We start from the raw sequence: 24932 nt of genomic DNA on the forward strand, positions 1-24932 counted from the left end.
GTGGGCTTGTGTGTGTGTGTGTTGATTGATTTAAAGCTTTCCTCAATACATAAATATGTCCAACCCCAAGTCAAGATACAAGTCCTATAATTCCTTGTTCAACTACTAAAATATTGACACAAGATAATTTCCCCACTTACTGTATTTTTAATGCTCCTGTACAATGTTTTTGTTTAAAAATGTAAATAAAATTAATGTGCTCTTTTATAATAGCTAAAATAATACTTTATATGGAAATGTGTTTTGAGAAACATGAGCCTATGGTGTCCACCCATACTTTTCTTTCAGTGATCAACTCTCCCTCTACTTTTAATTAAATTGAACTGTTAACACATATCAAAATGCAGCCTCCTTAAAAGTTTTCTTCAAAAATGGCCCATTCTGGTGGTTCTAGTGTTAGGAATTTTGGTTGATTGGATAGTGGGGAGTCAAACATTGTGGCACTTAAGAAATAAAAATATTTTTATGACTTTATGTATCAGGACATGAAAAAGCCAGAGAGACCGTGGAAATCTCACCTCAGAGGAACCAAATAACACCAGAGTTTCCACACAGTATATAATATTTATTAAGAAACAAAAACAAACCCCTGATGGAAAAGTTGGGTGTTAGAAAAAATGAAGTACACCTTTCTGCTCATATAAGAGGGAGTGGTGACCAAGTGGTTAGATCAGGGCACTTGTATCCTGTGAAGGGTGCAGGTTCTCCGGTTCAAATCCCACAGACTACCACGCTGGGTCCCTGAGCAAGACTCTTACCCTGGGGTTCCGACGAAAGTGGAAGCGTCGTGGGAGCGCAATGGTAAGGCTATGCCATGGTTTCTGCCAGGCACTCTATTCCACCAGGAGTGGTTCAGAGCGGGGTGTTGCTGCACGGTTAGCCTTGGATCACGAGAGGATTGCCTCATCGCGCAATAGTAGTGTACTTGTAGGCTTTAAATAATAATATAAGGGATGCGTGGTATCCTATAAAATGGTGTGATATTCCACCACCAATATAAACATCTCATCATCCATGGTGTCAAGTATCAAGTGAGATCCGCTGGTGGATTGGTCCTGGAGCCACAGGTAATGAGGTATTGATGTTTCGCAGTAAAATGGCATCATAAATCTGCACATGTGGTCATTTATTTTTAAACTAGACCGGATTCACTGCCTGATCGAGCCGCTCTTTGACGGGGAGTCAGTGCGATGAGTGTCAAAAATAGAACAGCCACGTATTTAATAGAAGCGGCAACGCTTCTGGGACGCCTCAGAAATGCGCCGCAGTGCACTGGGTGTAAAAAACTGCAATGACAAATAAAGATGATGATGATTATTATTAAAAAAGAGGAGCGTTGGCTGTTTGCTGGTATGAAGCATACTGACGTGTTTTTAACATAATAAGAGAAGCAATCGTTGCTGCCCAACAATCTCAGAAAGGAATAAAGGCCATCTCTACGCAATTTGATGTTCATCATTATACATGGAGAAATATTTTTTCAGAAATGTAAAGCATTTAAGACATCTAACACAATCTTTCCAAGATTTTACAGTGAATTCACTCTGAGGTAACATTTTGCAATGCTTAGAGAAACTGCTAACAACACCAAGAGTTATGCCAGCCTTTAAAGGTCTCAATTTGCATGTCAAATGTTCAACCTGATATCGGTACAGCAGAACGGGAGCAAATCAATATTGCTCGTTTGAAAGGATTGCAAACAGAAAGACATCTCTCTAAAAAGAATACAGCAGCATGACTTGAGTTTGCAACAGATGCATTTTAATTAGATCACAGGACTTTTGAAGTAATGTCCTTTGGACATACAGGACCAAAGCAGAGATGTCTTACCGTAAGCCAAAGCCTCATGTTTGGTGAAAACAAAACAGTGTACAGGTACAAACAGCGCATACTCTCAAGCACAGTGGACAAGGGGTGAGGATTTAGGCTTGTTTTGGAGCCACAGGACCTCGGAACTTTGTAGTCACTTAGTCTATCACAAACTTCTCTTCATACCTAAATTTTAGCATTACAAATGAAATTGTCAAATTGGCTCATGAAGCAGAATAGTGACTGAAAACACAGCGGGGAATCTGCAGCAGAATGTCCGGGGACAAAAGAATTGAGGTGTTGCAACAGACCAGTCAAACATCAAAACTCAACATCAGCTGTCTAGAAAATAGCTGTAACGACATGTCTTTAAACTTCAACAAATGAGGCAATGTTGGAAGGAACAGGCGGCCTAAATTCCTTCACAGCGATGTGAGAGACAATTTAGGTCATTGCTGCTAAAAGTGGTTCTATAAACTCTTATCTGTGTATGTGTGTGTGCTTTTTTTTTTACACTTAGCATTTCCATTTTGGCTTCATCTTTGTTTAATAAATAAATAAATATTGTGTTTAATATAATTTTTTTGTGCTTTTGTGCACTCAAATTTAGAAATGAAATGTGGAAAAGAACAGATCATTATTTTCATGTCCTCATACATAAAAGCCTAGAATTGAGAGAGTTTACTTTTGATTATGACATAAAAGGACTTATTTCAGAATATACATTTTTACCTTGCGATTATGAAATAGATATTCTTCTATTAATCCTCCACATTTTTTCTAGTATTTGATGCCAAAACACCTGGAGTAGAACCGATTACTGGCACTGCATCAGACAGTGTTCTTCAGGCTGCCCAAGCCTGTATCAGCAGGGAGGAGGTGATGAAAGAGATAATCAAGAACATTCTCACTTACCTTCAACATTTGATTCATCTTCAAACCAATTTAAAGAAACAAAATAAAAATTATTATTCCTGTACAAAGGGTTAGGATACTGAGGACACTTAATGTGGAAAAGTTTACCACAATCAATGAGGAACAGATATACAGATCAATGCTGATTTGTATATCCGATCAGGTTTTATGTCTGATTTTCCTACCCACAATCAAAAGAACAATTGTGTATAATATGTCAAAAACATTTAATGGATAGTTCTGACTTTTGAAAACTGAGATTATGAGCTGATTTAGCATCTTTACTTTTAGCAATTACCTTCATGCAGAAGCAGAAGCAAACAAATAACGGCAAATAGGGCGGAACAGCAGTTTCCTGTGTAAATAACCAATGCCGACGACATACTGTGCAAATGTAAAGTCAGTATTATCATGAACTACCTTAAGATGATTACGACTGAAGTTGTTAAAAGACGATAGAATTTTATTTTAGTCTGGGCCCCGCTTTGTCTACACATTAGCTTGAGCTTTCAGGAAAAACATTGGTCGTAATCTCTAATCCACGATTCTATATGTTCAGACACAGCATTTTATTGTTATCTCTAACTCTATCTGTTTATTGTATCACCCCTTTTTCAATATGACTGGTGTCCCTCAGGCGTACAGATCTTCTTTGATATGTTGTTATGCAAGCTGTGAAGGCTTGGTGTCTTTTTCTTAGTTAGACTGAGCAGATGTCTTCATGTTTGTGGTACAAAAGGAAACCAGCCAGACAGACAAAATAATGACTCATCTTTAACCCATTAGTGAAGCCACAGAGTGCAAAGTCTATACACAAGTGTTTATTCGTTTCATACTGTAAAACCTACCTCCACGAGAATAGGCCACAGCTGTCAAGGGCCTCATTAGGTCTTAGATGAGTGATAAAATAAAATATTGGAGTCCCAATTGTCTTTACTCAGAAACACTCATTGTCACAGTAAGTCTGATAATGGCCACACTCAGTAGGTATCCTTACAGTAAATGTTTTTGTGCTGCACTACCTGTGTTGTGACGGAATGGAGGAAAATCCCCATAATCACAGATTTAAAAGACACAGCACACACAGGGATAGCAAAATTATTAAGTGGGTCATTATATCTTGTGGCATGAGGTTGTGCTATTTGGAAATGGCCATTTTTTTCTTGTCAAATGGCAGTCTGTCAGTTGAGCGCTATCCAGTTTCTGTTAGCAAGTTTTTGGCCTGGGGGGGCTAAGTTTAAGCTATTATGATCAGCATCATTTATGAAAGGGGTTGCTCTACGTTTTTCACTCTCTATCTATCTCAGAGCCTCTTATTTTGAAATCAGACAAGACGTTCTTTGATTGGCCTGTTGGGTGACAGTTTCTACTCACAACTGCTTGGGATAATTGTTAACACCGATTAGCATTGAAGACATTTCAGAAACATTGTACTCATTTGTGTGGATGAATTTTGGGCAAACATTATTTACAAAGAAAAAGTGACAGACAAGATACACAATTATTGCACACACAGTAAGAATACAGTGACTGACTAACCATTGGCATGTAATGACTATAAAGGTAGCATTAGTTAATCACACCTTTCTTAGTTTCCCTCATTTGTTGACATATCTGAAACAGTGACACACATTCAAGCCCAATAGGTTTAATACTGCACCTTAAGTGTTTTCCAGTGCCAAACTTGTAGAGCAAGCATTAGTTTCCATTATATTTCAAGCTTTTATTCTCATCACATTCCAAACTATGTTGCTGGAAGCATGGACCAAAGTTACCAGTATAAATAATTTTGGACTCAACTGTAGATAGAACAAATTGTTCACAACTGGAGTTCAGAGAACCCCAGTTTCAAATATGAGAACTATCCCTTTAGAAGTGTTTTCAATCCACATGAACAAAATTACCTTTTGGTATTACTGAGGAATTCCGTGTGCAGCTGGATATACGAGTGGCTCTTTAAGTTTTGAAGCTAGCTGCTAGCCTAACACCAAAGCTACTTACTCAGAGTTCAATGAATAGATGTTTAAACTAACAATCACAGTAAAAATCAAGCCAACACTTAGAAATCTTAATTTTAGATAAAAAGTCAAACCAATAAAATCAATGTTCATGATTTCAGTTTGTAAGACCAAAGCAACACAGGTTGCACAGGGTGGAATTTAAGCTAGCAACATTAAGGAATTGTGGTTTATCAAGCAGCTGTATTGTCCGGGATCGAGTTCCATTGGTGCTTTTTTAAGTCTCGATGGGTAGCATTCAGTTTATAAATAAGGAAAAAAAACAGATGTTTAGAATATCATATTTCATTGCTAGCTCTCTTGGCTTTTACTATGGAAATTGTGTTAAACATTTAAATGCTCTTAGGCCAGGATAATGCGAGGACTTTTGTGAAGTTGGAGGGTGATCTGCTTGTTTGAAGACATGGGTTTGCGCAGTTTGGGAGGCCAGTATGGCTGTCACTTACCGATGCAGGTCTTGCTGTCTGAATGCAAGGCATACTTTTGGTGGCAGCCACAAACCGGCCCTGTATCCGTGTCTTCACATGTGTGCTGGCAACCTCCATTTCCATAATTACAAGTCACTAAAGAAAAGGGAAATTACAATTTTACTTTTTGCTCGAGAATGTGAGAAAAACCTTGAGACATCATGTTTATTTTGGAAATTCTTGCTGTTGGGCATAAACCTCATAGCTCCGTTTCTGGTGATTTCTGTTTTGTTGTGAAAATCGACTCTGTTGATCACATATGTATGGCGTATTATTGTAATGTTATCAAAAAAAGCCCATTTATGGGTAACAATAGAATAAGTGATGCATAAAGGACAAGAAAAGAAGTTTGAATGCAAGGAGGCATACAAACAGAAAAGAACTGAAATGGGGAGTACATGAATGGACAGAAAAGAGTTTGAGAGAGGGAGAAAAAAAAAGAGGATTAATTAGAAGCTAAACAGGCCTTCAATGGAATTGAACGGCCATATTTATTTAGTGCAGTTGTCCTCAATTCCAGTCCTTCGAGGTCCAGTGTCCTTTAGATGTGTCCCTGCCCCATACCTGAATCAAATGGCTGAATTGCCTCCTCAGTATGTAGTCAAATTCTCCAGAGTCTTGCTATTGAGCAGATTATTTTAGCTCCAAGGCACTGGACCTAGAGGAGTGGAATTGAGGACCCCTGATTTAGTGTATTGCCCAATACGTAATTATTTTCTCAAGTGAATTAAAATCTTATACACCGACCTATGGCAAGTATCATAACAAACAGAACATCTTCTAATCCAATCACACTACTCAGCAAGGATGTCTTCTCTCACCACTGTCGTTCGCTCTCGCCCTGGAACCATTGGCTATGGCAGTAACGGCATACCTTAAGCTGGTGATCTTCTCCTATTCTTATCAAACCTGGCAGTTACTATCCCCAATATAGCTAAGTGGCTCAAGGTGATCAGAAGATCATATTTGGGCCAGATTTGAGCATTTCCTCTTGTCCTAAAACATCTGACCTTGTCACCTAACCTGCAAAAAAAAAAAAGAAAGATTTGAGCTACATTTCCTGGAAGTGGGAACAGGGCCCTCAGTGAGCTGACACTTGACTTGGACTTGCTTCTCAGACATGGCTCAAGATTAAAAATAATGATTTTATGAACATAAATCCAACGAATCCAACGAGAGTTTCATCCTAAGATGAACAGGATGCACATCGCGATGGATTCTGCTGGATCAAGAAAGTTGTTCAGTAAAACGAGTTCTGATACCCGATGGACAACTTTTAAAAAAAAAATGTGACCAATGAAACCAATCAATACATTGTTAAATTGCAGCCACGTGCTTCAGTATATTTTACTGGGATTTTATTTACTTATAACACAACATACTGCAAATGGGAAGTGGAAGGAAAATTATACATTATCTTTTAAAAAGTTTTAGAGATCAGAACCTGAAAAGGCTTCCAAGCATTTGTTTGAAGCCCCCTTAACTCTAATACTCCTAAAGGACTCCAGTGGGAGCATCTGCCCTCATAAATGAGCCTGTGTGTAATTTAATCTCTGGATAATTGCAGCTGTCCTGTAAAGGTCTCTCTGGTTTGTAAGAGAAAATTAGTGAACAAACAGCCAAGGAACACAGCAGGAAGGCCATGGATAAAGTTAAACATGACCATCTACCTGAAAAAGTAGGCCAGAAAAGGAGAGTCTTAATCACTGAAGCTGTCAAGAAGCAATGACTCTGGAGGAGTTGCAGAGATCCTCAGCTCAGGTGGGAGAATCAGACAGAGCAACAAGCCAGGACTCTACAAATCTAGCTTTTATGGGAGAGGAATAATATGGAACCATTTGTAGTCACAAATAAGCCTAAAACCACCACACAACCAACAATGTGGTCTATGTATCCTACACAAGAAGCCTGTCGTAGTATATTCCATACATACTGATTGTAGTGGAAGCTCCCTGTTGCCATTTAGTAGTCGGGGCTATGTCCAATTTTAGCTAACTTTGCATTTTTACATACTAAATATACTGCTCAAAAAATAAAGGTAACAATGTAACTCCAAGTCAATAAAACTTCTGTGAAATCAAACTGTCCACTTAAGAAGCAGCACTGACTGACAATCAGTTTCACCTGCTGCTGTGCTGATGGAATAGACAGTAGGTGGAAACTAGAGACAATTAGCAAGACCCCCCAATAAAGGAGTGATTCTGCAGGTGGTGACCACAGACCACTTCTCAGTTCCTCTGCTTTCTGCCTGATGTTTTGGTCACTTTTGAATGCTGACGGTGCTTTCACTCTAGTGGTGGCATGAGACGGAGTCTACAACCCACACAAGTGGCTCAGGTAGTGCAGCTCATCCAGGATGGCACGTCAATGAGAGCTGTGGCAAGAAGGTTTGCTGTGTCTGTCAGCGTAGTGTCCAGAGCATGGAGGTGCTACCAGGAGACAGGTCAGTACATCAGGAGAGGTGGAGGAGTCTGTAGGAGGGCAACAACCCTGCAGCAGGACCGCTACCTCCACCTTTGTACAAGGAGGAACAGGAGGAGCACTGCCAGAGCTCTGCAGGATGACCTCCAGCAGGCCACAGATGTGCATGTGTCTGCTCAAATGATCAGAAACAGACTCCATGAGGGTGGTATGAGGACCCGACGTCCACAGGTGGGGGTTATGCTTACAGCCCAACACCATGCAGGACGTTTGGCATTTGCCAGTTACCAAGATTGCCAAATTTGCCACTGGCACTCTGTGTTCTTTACAGATGAAAGCAGGTTCACACTGAGCACATGTGACAGAGTCTGGAGACGCCGTGGAGAACGTTCTGCTGCCTGCAGCATCCTCCAGTATGACCGGTCTGGCAGTGGGTCTGTAATGGTGTGTGGTGGCATTTCTTTGGGGGGCCGCACAGCCCTCCATGTGCTCCCCAGAGATACAGGACTGTCTCAGAAAATTAGAATATTGTGATAAAGTTCTTTATTTTCTGTAATGCAATTAAAAAACATGAAATGTCATACATTCTGGATTCATTACAAATCAACTGAAATATCGCAAGCCTTTTATTGTTTTAATATCGCTGATTATGGCTTACAGCTTAAGAAAACTCAAAAATCCTATCTCAAAATATTAGAATGTTTCCTCAGACCAAGTAAAAAAAAATTATAACAGCAAAACAAAATCAAACATTTGAAAATGTCTATTAATGCACTCAGTACTTGGTTGGGAATCCTTTTGCACAGATTACTGCATCAATGCGGCGTGGCATGGAGGCAATCAGCCTGTGGCATTGCTGAGGTGTTATGGATGCCCAGGATGCTTCAATAGCGGCCTTTAGCTCATTTGCATTGTTGGCTCTGGTGTCTTTCAGCTTCTTCTTCACAATACCCCACAAATTCTCTATGGGGTTCAGGTCAGGGGAATTGGCAGGCCAATCAAGGACAGTAATGCCATGGTCAGTACACCAGTTACTGTGAGAATCTTATGTCGTCTCTTAACCACTACCATACTTGTCATTTAGTTTACTGAACCAAGCTGAGTGTTTTTCAAGGCTCAGGAAACCCTGCAGTGTTTCCAGTTAATTAGACGATTCAAGTGATTAGTTGAATAGCCTACTAGTATACTTTTTCATGATATTCTAATATTTTGAGATAGGATATTTGGGTTTTCTTCAGCTGTACGCCATAATCAGCGATATTAAAACAATAAAAGGCTTGCGATATTTCAGTTGATTTGTAATGAATCCAGAATGTAGGACATTTCATGTTTTTTAATTGCATTACAGAAAATAAAGAACTTTATCACAATATTCTAATTTTCTGAGACAGTCCTGTAGTCTGACTGCCATGAGGTATAGAGAGGAGATCCTCAGACCCATTATGAGACCATGTGCTGGTGTGGTTGGTCCTGGGTTCCTCCTAATGCAAGACAATGCTAGATCTCATGTGGCTGGAGTGACAGCAGTTCCTGCAAGATGAAGGCATTGATGCTGTGGACCAGCCGTTCCCCAGACCTGAATCCAACTGAGCACATCTGGGACATCATGTCTCGCTCCATTCACCAACGCCACGTTGCACTACAGACTGTCCAGGAGTTGGCAGAGGCATTAGTCCAGGTCTGGGAGGAGATCCCTCAGGAGACCCTCCACCTCATCAGGAGCTGCCCAGGCATTGTAGGGAGGTCATACAGCCATGTGTAGGTCACACAAGCTACTGAGCCTCATTTGGACTTGTTTTAAGGACATTACATCAAAGTTAGATCTGCCTGCAGTGTGTTTTTCTACTTTTATTTTGACTGTGGCTCCAAATCCGGACAAATGGGTTAATACATTTGATTTCCATTGATAATTTTGTGTGATTTTGTTGTCAGCACATTCAACTATGTAAAGACCAATTGCTTTAATAAGAATATTTCATTTATTCAGATCTAGGGTGTGTTATTTTAGTATTCCCATTATATTTTAGCAATATATATATCTATCATATGTGTCACCTTCAATTTAACAATTTCTATATCTGTTTATATAAGTTTGATTAAATTCAGACAGTTAGGTATAAAACGTCCTTTTTTAAGTTTCCCACAAGCTTACTTACTTATTTTATCGTGCTTTTCTTTAGCAGCAAACGTGAAGCTGGTTAGAGGGGATGGAAAGATAAACTCTAAAACAGACTCTAACTCAAAGATCAAAGTTTAGTTGAGAGACAGCAAACAGTGATGGCTGGATGTGTATATATTTCTGACATACAAGACTGTCACTATCATGTCCCATCAAGCTAAAGCACCAGCACAGCACTACGTAGATTGTACTGCTAATATAAATATTACTAAAGTGGCGAACACATTCTAGTTTTACAGAAGCTTCTGCAATATTCCCTGTGCACGGAGAGCTTGATACGATGCCAAATAAAGTGCAATTAAAAGCTCCCTTTTTTTCTCCCTCAGTAACAGCAGCCCTGCATTCCATGGCTGCACACCCTGAACGAGAAAGTGAGAAAAAGCAACTGAGCTGTTAAGAGTTATGAAGTCCCACTACTGAATCCTTCAGCACCTTCAGTTTGGGTTGAAATGCTCAAATGGTTTTGGAATTAAATGTTCACCCTCATATTTTATTACTGAGGGCCTACTGGAAGCTGTTCATAGTGCCTGTAGCTGATGTTTATTACAGGAACAGCTCAAACCTCTCTACCGCTACATAAATGCGAGAAAAACAGGCTTATCAAGAAAACAAAAAGGAGAATCAACTGAATGTAAATTGCTACTCTTGGTTGTTTGGTTTTTCATTTCAGAAAAAGAAATAAGCACTCATTGGCCACTTTGTTACATATACCTTTCTGGTTCCCAGCTGGACCCCTTTTACCTTCAGATACTTCAAATACTTTTTTTAGAGCATAGATTAAACAAGGTATTAAAACCATTCCTTAGAGGTTTTTGTCTTTGCATGGCACAGTTGTAGATTTCTCAGCTGCACGACTATGATGCAAATCTGTGGCTCTATAACTTCTCAATGGCGCCCGACTGGACTGAAATCTGGTGGTTGTAGAGGCCATTGGAGTACAGTGAACTAATTTTTGTGTTCATAAAACTATTTTGAAATAATCTGTGATTTGATTTTCCATCCTGAATCCTGCTGGAAACAGCCATCAGAAAACAGGTACACTTTGGTCCATAAAAGGACAGGGGTGGTCCCAACAATACTCAGGTAGGCTGTTACATTTAACCCATACTTAATTTGTACCAAAAGTGTGCCAAGATATGTCAAGATATGCGGACGGAGAGTTTTGGCTAGCTCGCTAGCACACCAGTGTGCGCGGGTCTATTTATAGGTCTTGTTCATAGTCGCTTATTTTGTAGCCTAAATAAGCGACTTTGTGGTCAAAAACAAACCCAATAAACCGCAACCCAAGACTCACGAAATTTATAAGCAACTTCAGAAGAAAAAAAAAAAGCCAAAAGTCGCTTACGTAAAGTGTTGCGCTGGATCTTTAACACCATTGCAGGCTACTTAGTTGAAACAGATTAGATAGATAGATAGATAGATAGATAGATAGATAGATAGATAGATAGATAGATAGATAGATAGATAGATAGATAGATAGATAGATAGATAGATAGATAGATAGATAGATAGATAGATAGATAGATAGATAGATAGATAGATAGATAGATAGATAGATAGATAGATAGATAGATAGATAGATAGATAGAGTTTGTCATGTTGTATTATTTAATCTCAGTCTAAGTTTAAATATATATTTGATATATTTGAAATATACAGTTATTATGTAATGTGAATGTGTCATAACATAAAGATTTATGTAAAATTTTTGTGGCTGATGTTGCTTATTGACTTATTGATGCAAGAAGATTTTTTTTATTAGAGGTTTTTATTTTATTTTTTAATTGTTTCCAGAGTTTTGGCATATAGGAAGATTCCTTATTTTGAGACAAGTTCTCCAGCTTTTGAGAACACCTGAGGCTGGTGTGCATAAAAATTGAAGAGACAGATAATCTGAAAAGGAGTAATTGGCCAAGCAAGTGGAGAGGTACGAAATACAAACAAATAACTTATTTGCTGTGAAAGATCAAAATGATGAACTTATTTTCTTTCGGGCTCCATATAAAAATGCATGGATAGGATAAATTATGCCTTGGATTCTTTTTACAGTGACGCATCCCAATCAGAGATTCAGATGTGCTACCTTCTTACCGCGAGAACAAGAACAGAGCGTCGGCACTCAGAAAGTTGCAACTGTGTTTCTTTTGACCACAGACAGTAGGGGGTGATGACAGACCCCTCAACCTCATTAACATTTACATCACCAGGATACAATAAGGTAAAAAAAATACTTAGTGCTGTTTTAATGGATTTCCCTTATTAAAAGGTCATTTTAACTGATTAATCCTGCCAATCAGTTATGTGCAACAGCTCATTACGGTCTGCAAGCACTCTTTTTTCACCTGGAGACTCATTTGCATAACTATAGTTTAGCACAAACTTCTATTAGAATTGCAAATTAGACAGTTGCTGTATCTTTGTTCCCGCTACATCTGACAAAATACTTTCAAGATAATGTAAGTGATTTAGGTATGTTTTACAAAGACAGAATGTTCTGTTGTTAAAGAAAACATTTGTGACCCCCCCCCCCCCCCCCGAGAGTAATGATTCTATATTTCCAGACACAGCTTTGAGTGGGCATGGGGATAAGGTGTGATACATACATGTACAGTCTTTCTGGTTTTTGGCCAACTCAAAACCAGGTCGGCACTCGCATGACACCCCGCTTTTGAAGGGAGCTTCTCGGCAGATGTGAGCACAGCCGTGGTCTTTGTTCATGCAGTTCATTCCATCTGTTTGAATGAAGAGAACAACGAGACATGGAGTTCATTCAGAAAGACATTTTGAAAATTCATCCTTGAGTCACCTGGAAAAGTGAAATCAAAATACAAAACTGGATATCATTCTACTCTAAAAATAAAAGCAAAGGTGAAAGTCACAGATAGGAACAGTTAACTGATTTGAAAAGCTCAAAGGTATTCACAAAAGTTTATTTTTGGACTATAAACCATGCCAGATTGTATATTCTTTGCGTGTGTAACATCACTCTGCCCCTCCGCGTACACAGCTCTCTCCTGAAAGGGAGAGGTATCCGTCTCTGTCGGGAGGACTACACGGCCCTGTTTGTAACATAAAGCCAAAATAAAGTTAACTTTTATATTGAATTAACTTTCTAGGTCTATTGTTGCTAGCATGTACTCTGGGCGCAGACTGCCTTACATGAACGCACTTCTAGTTTAGACTTTACAGTCAGGCAGTCTTGTAGACAGCTCAGGGGTCCGATCAGGTAGTAACACAGTGTACCGTAATGCTCCGAATAACCATTGAGTGGAGCGGCTGCGTTGCAAATTAAAGTAGTATTTACACATTTTAACAGATTTTTGAGAACTTTGTACCACATAAAATCGGCCAGTAAGCAAAAGGGTGGTCATATATAAGGCGCACCATACATTTTTGAGAATATTTAAGGATTTTAAGTAAATATTTAACTATTTTCTGACTAATAGTCAGAAAATGCAGTGTGTGTATATATATATATATATGGTGGGTGTCCTAACCCCCTATACAGCATCCTCAATTATCTTCTCTGAGTGGACAACATAATGCTTAAACATATGCAGATTATGTTAAAATTTAAACATGGTAAAGGTTACATGTTAGTTAAACATATTCATAAGTGAAAGCATCAGAATTGTTAGAAAACAGGCAGAATCTTCTCTATGTCACAGTGCAGGTTTTAACACTGAGGCATTCACCTCAGGTGATATAAAACATTTTTACCGAGTAAATTGCTTGGTTTGAATTCAGATTCAAATCTTTACTTTCAGTCTAGATACTCTGAATTGGGGCCGCAAAGGAATACCTTTTCTGGATTGTTTTGGATTCGTTGACATTTCGGTTAATACCTGTGTGTGTCTGTGTCACGCTTTCTGAGGCAGGTGAATGATTAAAGTGCAAACAAGAGCCTGGGAGCCACATGATGACATACCTTAGTTTAATAAAGGAAAACATAACAACTTACAGGTCTGATACCAGACGGAGCAAGCGGGAGGTAATATAATGGAGGATCCAACAACTAGCGAGTGGGACAATTGGTTTAAATAGAGGGGGGATAACAGAGAGGAAGGCAGGGGTGCTGGTGAAATAAATCACTTATAACCAGGTGAATGTAATAAAGGTGCCGAGCAGAGGAGGAAGCAGAGGTGATGAGGCTGCAGATAGTGGAGGTGAAGAGAAGCAGTTTCGTGTAGGGCCGCTGCCCAGTGGAGCGAGTGCCAGTCTGATTCCCAGAAGTGTCCGCTCCATGTCCTCCAGCAGCAGTAGAGAAGGTAGGATGTACATTTCAGTCCTGTATACATTCCAGTCCTCCTCCTGCTCTGCTGCCGAATCCATTGCTTAGGTTGGCTTAAAAAGGGGGTTTGTCTGCTTGGTCCAAAGATTGATTTGATCCTTCTATCAGGTTTTCTGAGGCAGGTGCAGGACCAAAGTGCAGCATGAGAGCCACATGATGAGATATCTTAGTTTGATAAATGAAAAAAAAAAAGACTTACAGGTTTGATACAGGAATGAGCAAGCGGGAGGTAACATAACGGAGTATCCAACAACCAGGGAGAGGGACGGTTGGTTTAAACAGAGGGGAAAGCAATTAAAGCTATAGTTGGTAATCCTGTTCAGAAACACTTTTTGTTATACTGGCTGAAATGGTCCTTCCATTAGTTAGTTAGTTTAGCCGTTCATCGTAGCTCCGCTGCTCTCACCGCATACTTATTTCAGTCGAAAGAAATAAGACCGGAGTGGATTTGGGAGATTTTTTTTCACGAAAGGTGATGAGCTGAGAGAGACTGAAGACAGGCAATCAGGGAAGAAACAGAGAAATCTAACAGAGACAAGATGCCGAACTAATGCAGAATGAACTAACAGAAAACACTAACTAAATCCTGAAGGTATAAAACAAACACCCCAGGATTATGACAGCTTAATGCAATTAATACATCCTTTAAGTGTTTAGAATCATTATACAAAAAACACTCTTGTTTTCATCAGTATCAGGTTTTTAAAGAGATATGTCCTGCTTATGGGGATAGTATATAAAGTACAGGGTTGTTTACCTAATTCATGGAATCCTGCATGTCTTTGTGCTGCCTCTTTTGTCTGACTTAGTTTTTAGTTTTTTTTACTAGTAAAGCATCATATCAGTAGTGCACTATCCCACAAGAGTCTGACTTTAGACCAGCAAGTTTTTAAAAGCAAGTTTAGTTTTAGTGTGGCAGTTCGGCGGTGGCCAAGCTCACATAGCCTGTCACTTGGGCACAATTCTTCCTTTCTCCTCTCCAAACCTTTTCTGTATGCTTTACTCCAAACTATGTGTAAAGCCTTTGTGCTTAAGTTTCAGAGAGATAGACATTTTCGAATAACATAATAAGGAATGTTTTACAGGAGCCTGCTGATGATGTAATCATTTAGGTCAGGTGTATTCCTAAAGGGAAAAGTTCAAAACATGCAGGACGCTGGCCCCCGAGGACCAGAGTTGTCCACACAACCGGGGACACTGTCCGTTTAGACAGTGTAACCGGTCTCCATGGTGAATTAGGCCCATTATTGTTTCAAGTACTTCATCATTGCACTATTTTCCTTGGCGAGCCCCCTTCAAAGGCAAAAGGGGCTTTCTCAGCAACTGTTAATGAAGGCGTCCACTTCTAATAGACTACGACATAAAAGTTCAAACTAAAGGAGGCATAGACTTCAAAGGAAATGTCCATCTCTTGTATTGTTAATTACAAAAGACAAAAAAATGCAAAACAACAAATGCAGTGGATAGAAACAAGTCTGAGGAGCAGCCAACACAAGCGCTGGCTATGTTTTAAAACTAAACTCGTACGTAAGCAGTGTTTCTACAACGCATTAAGGCCTGGGAGAAGTCAAATAAACTGAGGCAGAAGAAGAAGTCGGACAAAGACCGGTCACTCAGCACAATTAAGCCTAAAACAGCAAACAGAGCTGGGGGCGCACACCGTGGCCTCCCGATGTGCACAATATGACACAGAAAGGGAAAGTTTAAAGCGGCCTGATACGTCCGCTACTCCATCGCCTACAATCAGCGCCACAGAGCGCTGTCTGGTTCTGATCTTCTGATCCATGTGTCGGGACAGGTAGGATAGTTCATCTTCATTAAAAACATAGTTCTGATTCAACAAAAGTCTAAACTACTATTTCCTTTTATAAGCAAGTAGAACTGGATATTTACTTTGAGCAAAAATATACTGTTAACATAGTAATTTGGCAGACATTTACAATACCTTACAAAAGTATTTATATTCATTGAACATTTTCACCTTACAGCCACACATTTCTATGCATTTTATTGAGGGTTTTATGTGACAGACCTGATCTGAAAAGTGTAGTCAACCCCTCCTGAGTCCGCCCAGAGCTGCCGTGACAGCTATGAGCCATTTGGCGTTTGTTTTGAACAGCTTTGCACATCTAAAGGCGATTTACCTAAATGTCAGTCAGCTTGGAGGCAGAGCTCTCAGAAACAATTTTCTTGCAAGACATTTTTCAATTAACCTTGCCTGCAAGATGAATTCTGGCGGCATTTGTGCGTTCACAAACACACGAGAATCCATCTTGTACCGCTCCGGCTTCAACCGTTTTGTGTCCGAACCAAAAATTGTTCGGGCCAATCACGTTGTAGTGTTGAGGTTTAAGGCGGGACATACTTCTTTTGCAGCCTCTAACAGGTTTTCTACCAGGATTGTCCTGTATTTAGCTCCATCTATGTTACTATCAGCTCTGATAAGATTCCCTGTCCCTGCAGAAGAAAAAAAACACACAGCATGATGCTGCCACCGATGTGTTTTACAGTGGATGTGCATGATTTGGGTGATGTGGAGAGTTTACTAAAACATAACCTTGTGGGCTATAAAACTCTATGTGGTGACCAGAGCATATTCTTTTACATACTTACTGCTTGGGGTGTACTTGAAACGGAATAATTAACTGAATGATTCTCTGGGAGTGAACAAAATACAACTGAATTACTATTATTATTACTTTTTTTATTCTTTTTATTTTACAAAAGGGCAATATCTCAACATGAGCCTGATGTAACAATAGATATCTGCCAGGCAACAGAGCTTCCAATCATTTTTTTTTAATTACTCAGCAGCATAAATGAGAAAATGTGAATTTTCATTCACAGAATTATTATCTTCATATTTTTTAATAGCATGTCATCATCAGTAGCACGCCTTGTGGAGAGCCTCCCTAAAAGAGTTAAAGTTCTTATAGCAACAAAGGGTGACCCAACATCCTTACTCAAGTTCATACGTGCATGAAGGCAGACAAATGTCTACTTTTGGCAATACATGGTATGACTATATGATTTTTGCCTACAGTTAGCAAGGGAAATTTGAGGAAATACTTCTTCCCGCCAGCTCCAGTGAGCGGTTTTGTTTAAACTGGGAGGTCAGCAAGTTTATAACGACTGAAGTTCCTCGCTGAGAGCCCCAACAGGTCCAGATAAAACAGAGACTTCATGGCCCAATAAGAGCCCACAGGACAGAATTTGTCTCTCACCCAGTCTCTCCACAGTCTCTTTTATAATCCTCTGTCTTTCAATACTTCTGCCTCTCATTATCTACCTCAACTTGCATCCCTCTTGCTCTCTCAGGAGCACAGAGTAGAGATGAAATCCAAGCATATCACAGCCATGTTATTACAACCTGACTCTTGGAGTGCTCCACTCCAAAGCTCAGTAATGCTGGCTGGCAGCATGCAGTGGGAGACAGATATAAAAAAAAAAAGAGAGAGAGAAATGAGGTGAAAGACAAAGACGGAGAAGGACAGGAATGTAGAAGAGGAGGACTGACAGAAATGGAAAGAGATGGAGACAGAGGAGAATGATTTACAGCCTCCTCCCAGTTCCTCTGTGGCTGGTGAGGAATGATTTGATGCTGAACGCCAGCCTCACGGCCCGATCAACCTCACCGGGAGACGAGGGGAGATTTCACAGATTCATTTAACCATGGAGCACGTGTAATGATGACTATTGAGGTAAATTGAAACTTCAAGAGCAAAACGTCTACAGAAAATTACCCCATAATAACCTATAACCTCCACAAGATTTTCAAAACTGAAAATAGGAATGAATAACACTATCTCACCAGTCGTAAAAAACACAAAAAACAATGCTTCATATATATATATATATATATATATATATATATATATATATATATATATATATATATATATATATATATATATATATATATATATATTCTTTGTATGCTAGCTAATTTCAACCATAGAATATCCATAATAACTCTCTGGGAGAAAGTCCTTCAGAGACTGCAAAAGACCTGAGACTGAGTGGAATGGTTTGGATCAAAGTGTATTTAGCTGTAGGAATGGCTTAGTTGAAGTCCACACCTAAATCAAACTGGGAATTAACGGGGTAAAATGGCCTTGTAAAGCAAGCCAAAAGACTTGAATTTGCCACCAAAGGTGATCCAAAAAAGTATTTACTAAGAGAAGTCGACGCATAAAAGTGGTTAAACATCGCCTATCCTTTTCCTTCCACTTCCCAATGCTGTGCTAAACATAAAATCCCTATAAAAGATGAAAGTTGCAGTGGTAATTTGCCCAGATGTGTAAAAGTTTATGGTTCACGATCCGGCTCAATGTAGGCAATTTTACCACTACATGTATATCACCTTTGTCTGCTCTCTTCTACTGTTTAACTTCTTCCAACACTACAAATTTCCAAATGAAAATCTAGATCAGCGCGATGGGTTTTGGAAACTGCTTTTGTAGATGTATGAGGTTAAAAGAAGGTTTTGGCCGTAATTTGCAAAAATGCCTTGAAAAACACCCTTGTACCCTGCCAACTCTTAAGCACAGGGGTGGATCAGTTATACTTTTATGCTTCTGTTGGGCGGCCAAGAATAACCACTGTTAAATATTGTTGACATGTGGAAGAAAACATTTCATTTTATGTAAAAGCCCTTGGATCCTTACTGGATAATGATAATGATCCAAAACACACGTTAAGATCAATACTGTGATATGTCAAGAGGCATAAACCCAAGGCTTTACAGTGTCAACGTGATTTCCCAACACAAATATAAAGAACGTCTTAAAAGAGCAGGGTACACCAGACACATTTACAGTAACAAAATTTAAAACCGGCCTACAAGGAAGAAAAATCTATCATCCCCATAAAAAGAAAGTCGGTGTGGGACGTTTGGGTGGACAACGATGTTCACCACAAACCTTCCCCTTAAGAAAAACAAAATCTGAGTAGAAGTACTTCTGGCCATTTAATTTCCCTTTGGGACTAATAAAATATTTCTGAACTGAATTGAATACCAACAAAATTTGTGTTATTTAGCTCTAGATTTTCAACTAAACAAGGCAACATGAAGAGATATTTACAGATGAAACTACAGCCTCTTTCCCAAAATAAATCCCTTTATCAACTCTCTCCCTAAGTCGCCTCTGGCCGTTTACAAATGACCAATAGAGCCAGCGATATCCCACACATGTGAGCTACCAAATATCAGGCCAGCATCGGTCAGCCAAAGGAGACATGGGGAGGGACTGAGCAGGGTCAATATGGAACGTTACGAATAAAATATGTTTTTAGACATCTGGCATTGTAAAATGCTAAACACATCAGGAGGGTGTGAGGATTCTCAGAGGAGTAAAATCGGCAATTTGGAAACAAACAAGACATGTCAACTAGGTGCCTACATCAACAAATTTAATGCCTAATGGAGGAGGCTTGCTATACAATTTACAACATTAATGCTTTCTGTTTGGAAGTTTCCTATGTTTTAATCACGTTGTGTTGTCCTTGTACTGAAATGGCTGATGGACCATACAGAAGTGCAATTGGACCTTGGACTTACGGCGCAGTCTACAGGAATCCGGCTGAATTATGTGAATGAAGCCTGGGGGGAAACTAGGTCAACTCTGATTGGTTGGATGCCACAATGCATTCTGTCTTCAAGTCTATTTGTGTAATTAATCACTGCATTATAAGCCCAAAATAAGCAACGCTGGATCTATTACGTGAATATTATGGTCGAAAGTATAGTGATCAATCATCACAACACAATTTCCTAGAGAAGGGATCTCAAATTATGGCCTCGGTGCTGCTGACTCTAAGGCTTTAGATGTGTATCTGCTTTAACACACCTGATTAGGTTAGAATCTTCTAAATGTTAGATTCAGCTCAAGCCACAAGCCTGAATTTATTTCAATCAGGCATGTTAAAGCAGGGACACAGCTAGAAGTAGGTGTAAGAATGAGACTTACCAGGTTGGAATAATGATGTAATATCTTCAGGAATTATGTCTGAGACTTTTAGTGCTTGAATTACGATTGTGTTTGAAAAGGAAACCATGTATATATCGTAAACAATAAGAAAGCAGAAAGGTTTTTGAATTATTCTTGTTTTTAAGTTGATGTTTATCTTTTTCACTTGGCTTCCAGACTCTGAATTGGAGCTAGAAGGTAGAGGATCACAACCAACAGATATGGTGGCAGTGATCATCAGACAACCTCCAAAGACTGTTGACATCTGCATGTTTTCCATGTTTTCCTGTGCCCTTTCCACAAAATAAATAAGTTATGACACCTCTTGCAGCTATCTAAGAATGCTATGAGGTAAGCCTATTCTAATTGTATAAGCACAATTGCTGTCCTTCATTCCCATTGCACTGTAAAAACAATCAATAAAATGTAATTAATATGATCAAAAGCCATCTTGTGCAACTGGCATCTTTCCTTAATTATCATGTGTTCCTGCTGCAGAACAAATGAATAACTTGCATCTTCATTATTGTGTGGAGGCTGGAAAAAGTCAGGCTGAAGGCAGATGACTGGTTTGATATGAGCCAAGTAACTAGATACTGTTTTACATATGCTTATGAGGAAGTATTATATTGCAATCTGTGTTTTAAGTCTTAAACAATCCTAGCAACACAAAATTATATTCCAGAAGTCATTACTGTAACACTGTCTACAGTCTACAAGTCTACGGGCGATTGCACTACCAAACATAGAAGGCCTGCAGCTTCTTTGATTGGCGAGTTGGGGGGGGGGGGGACTAGTTTTTTTTCTCAACCAATACATTACAAATAAATAAATGAAAATCATTACTTAACTTTCTATGTCTATGTTTTTCTCCAACCAACGCTTTACAGAAAAAACAACATGGTTTATTCTACTTTCTTGTCTCAACCACTAAAAGTCAGGTTAAATTTTTCTTTTTCTGTGGTCTCATTTTTTAAGTGCCCCTTTTTTTGCCCAGGTCCCCCTTGAAAATTAGATCCAGATCTCAACGGGGTTTACTTGGTTAAATAAAGGAAATTTAAAAAAAAGTGTGTATTTTTTTTTTTAAATCTATAAGTCTGGATCTCAAAGATGTTTTGAATTGTTTTTAGATGAGAAACTCAAAACGCCATATCTGGAATCAGACCTTTATAATGTAGCCTTTGTTTAAATTCCCAAAGAGGCCTCTGCCTATCCATTCGAACAGTACAGCTGTTAGTGAAGGTCTATGGTTTTACTGCAGTGCCTTTAGTGGTAGAACAGAGTACTGCAAGAACAAACAGAAAAATAAACCTCTCAAAATGCCTTTCTTCCTTCACTTACACAGCAAAAAAATAAATAAAAAAAAATTTAGAAATATTTTAATCTAGAATTTTTCTCCTTGCAGTTAACTTAAAGTCATGAGAAAAATATCATATCTGGTCAGACAGCAAATTAATGCAATTTTTTTTACTTGTCGTTCAGGGCTTCCATAATAAAGTGAATTTGGCTGCAGTGTTCTACATGTTAGATCAAATTGGAATATACATATGCAAATGACAGAATCTGACAACTTTTATATAATTGGACTGACTCTTTATATTTTAGTATATGAACTGGATCTGTTTCAGACAATTCTTTTTATGAATAATTACTATATAACTAAAATGAATTGAATTATACTAATGATTCCAAAATCATTATTTAAAACATCTTTATAGATGTTAAAGTCTTTTGAACTGTCAGCTCAAAAGAAAGGAAACTGCTTGGAATGTTGAGGAACAATCCAGGAATCACCAAGGCTCAAGCCTACCTTCAATCTGCTAAATCCCCAATGTTTCCGACTATTGGGAAGCCAGATTTGCATTACCATGCAATTAGAGAGCACAGTCCAAGAATGAGGCTCCTACGTCAGAGTCAGAACCCTTGAGATCACCTGAATTTTGTTGCTGCTCACATGTACAAACCAAATCCCATATAGCATTCATATAGAAGTCTACAAAACTCAAGCTGATGTTTCTCTCTCATCATGCTACCACAACTGCACATAACAGACAGGACAGCAGAGGATAGTAAGGGGGTTTCATTTGATTTAACATCTGCAAAGCACTGTTCTATGCAGTGGTGTGAAAAAGTATTTGCCCCCTTCCTGAGTTCCAATTTTTTGCATGTTGGTCAAATTTAGGTGTTTCATAACTTTTTAAATGAAGGTTTTATTATAAGGGGGGTCAACTTACAATGAGTCTTTTCTTTTTATACCTGTTGAGGAATTTTGGCCCATTCCTCTTTGCAGAATTGTTGTAATTCAATCATATAGGGTTTTCCAGGATGGACAGCCTTTTTAGGGTCATGCCACAGCATGTCAATAGGATTCGGGTCACTTCTTTGACCAGGTCACTCCAAAGTCATCATTTTCTTTTTCTTCAGCCATTCAGAGGTGGACCTGCTGGTGTGTTCTGGATCATTGTCATGCTGCAGAAGCCAAATTGGTTTCAGCTTGAGGTCACGAACAGATGGCCAGACATTCTCCTTCAGCATTTTTTGGTAGACAGCAGAATTCATGGTTCCATTTATCACGGCAAGTCTTTCAGATCCTGGAGCAGCCAAACATCCCCATAATATCACACTACCACCATATTTTTGTTGCTGTTGGTATGATGTTCTTTTTCTGAAATGCACTTTTACTTTTATGCCAGATGTTATGTGACACACACCTTCCGAAAACTTTTGTCTCGTCAGTCCACAGAATATTTTGCCAAACGTCTTGGCTCACCAAGATGTGTTCCAGAATATTTGAGACAAGCCTTGATGTTCTTTTTGCTCAGCAATAGTTTACATCTTGGAACTCTACCATGTAGGCCCTTTTTCTTCAATGTTTTAATTATGGAGGAGGCATGAACACTGACCTTAACTGAAGCAAGTGAGGGCTGCAGTTCATTGGACGTTGTTGTGGGGTCTTTTGTAAACTCTTGCAGGAGTTGTTGCTGCACCCTTGGGGTGATTTTGGTTGGTTGGCCACTCCTGGGAAGGTTCACCACTGTTCTGTGTTTTCCCCTTTTTAATGATAATGGCTCTCACTGTGGTTCACTGGAGCCCTGTCGGGTACAACGTCTTTGGGGAAACCATGTATGACATTTTCCCGAAGGAGTTCTGCTGTCTATTTTATAGAAAGACATAGTGAGGTGCACTGCCGTTGAGAACCGCTCCACAATAGTGAGTATGGTGTCAAGACCATCCTTGAGCCCGTCATGAGAACAGGGTGGTCTAGGAACAAGGTGGGGCTCAAGATCCCCTGCAGATGGTTAAGTGGATGACTTGTCTCAGGCAAAAATATCACAAGCAGAAAAAAAAATCACAAAAATTCAGACCCATGGAGGGCGAGCAGAGATGACCTCGGAGGAGTTTGATGGTCTTGCTTTGGCCAGGATGCCTCAAGAGTGGTGGGCATTAAGCTGGTCCAGACAAAAGCCTCCCAACACTGGGCAGGGTATGTAAAAATGACAAGCAGGAGCTTCAGGAGGTGTTAGTCTGGCATCATGGAAGGAGTACTCTCATTATATTCTCTATATGCTGGTGGATATAGAGAATGCTGGTGCTGGTGCTTTTGTATTCCACACCAAAGGCTTTACCTTCCACTACAAAGGTTTTAGCAGAACTGAGATGGAGCAAGATTAGCGCCATGGTGTACAAGCAAATTAGATACTGGAATGCTTGTAAGACCTCTGAGGAAAGATACATTTTTCCAGTTTCCAAAATAGCTGGGTGCTCAAGCATTCTGCTAAGCAACATGTCGGACATGATCTACTTCAGATCAAGAGGCAACCAGGTTGTCATCCAGGAAGCAAAACACCTACTGGCCTTGTGTGTCATGAAGGACATCATTAATAAGGTGCTGGAACATGGCAGGACTACTGCATAGGCCAAATGGCATAACCAAAGATAGGGCAGCTAAAACAGCTCTCAACGCCAGGTGGGCGGTAGGGTTGAAGAGGATGTCCTCTGACAGAAGTGACGGAAATAAAACTGTCACAGGTCAAGGGGATGTCCAGTTAAGAAGGTATATTATTGTCTATAAAGATTTAAGATGTCCTATGGAAGTATCTATGGAAGCCTCAACAGAGAACTGTTTATATTTTAGCAGAAGCAGTACTTTCAGCTGAAAACGAGAGAGACCAGTTCAGTGAGTGGGACCAAGTGGTACTCCCCAATATTTATCTGGCCATGTTGTTTCCCAGATGCAGGGGACACTGAGGGTGACAATGTTCGGCTGACTCAGCAGGCACAGAGGCCTTCGTGCCAATGTTGTTCTCATTCTTCTTTAGAGAACCTCGCTAGCTGCATTGATTCCTCTGTTGAAAAACTGCTAGCAATAATAGCTGCTCCTGTTGCAAAGGAACGAAATGTAGATGTTTGAAGCCGGAAAGGTTTAAAGGTACAGTGAGCAGGACAATGTGGTGACGTCACTTGTTTATCAATTGTCTCATCCAGAGTTTTAGGAACTTCACGAACAGTCCTCTCATCACACAGGCCAACCCCACCATTTATGTCACTTCGCTACTAAGTGAAACAAAGGTTTTCTTTGGCTCTGCCTCAAGTTGGGGATAGTTATTGAAAACTGGTGACTTGACATTATCAAGAGCTGTTGCCCACTCCTGCACGCAGCCTGATTAAAGGGAGGTTAACATTGCAACCTTAGCATGAAAGTGGAGTACTTAGGCCCTGTACTAATACTTGCATTTCCACCCTTCTGTCCCTCAATTGCGCATTTGAGTGCGTAGTGTGTCCCGATTAGAGTGGTCTTTAGCCCCACCCTCTTTGCACCCTAGATCCACACTTCGGCTAATTGAGCATCAATGCTGCCTTTGC

At 39.6% G+C, this 24932-nt stretch overlaps 1 protein-coding gene across 3 annotated transcripts in view; it reads right to left on the reverse strand.

Annotated features, from left to right (window-relative positions):
* scube1 (signal peptide, CUB domain, EGF-like 1) overlaps positions 1 to 24932 on the reverse strand; it is a 156582-nt gene that overhangs the window by 72001 nt on the left and 59649 nt on the right. For all 3 annotated transcript variants that reach the window (XM_036148942.1, XM_036148941.1, XM_036148940.1), the window contains exons 5-6: positions 12413 to 12541; positions 5189 to 5305 (exon numbers count right to left, since the gene is read on the reverse strand). In XM_036148942.1, coding sequence (XP_036004835.1) covers positions 5189 to 5305; positions 12413 to 12541 — 246 coding nt within the window. The remainder of the gene's footprint in view (positions 1 to 5188; positions 5306 to 12412; positions 12542 to 24932) is intronic.

This window comes from Fundulus heteroclitus, chromosome 17 (genome assembly GCF_011125445.2).
Source record: "Fundulus heteroclitus isolate FHET01 chromosome 17, MU-UCD_Fhet_4.1, whole genome shotgun sequence".
Taxonomy (NCBI): Eukaryota; Metazoa; Chordata; class Actinopteri; order Cyprinodontiformes; family Fundulidae; genus Fundulus; species Fundulus heteroclitus.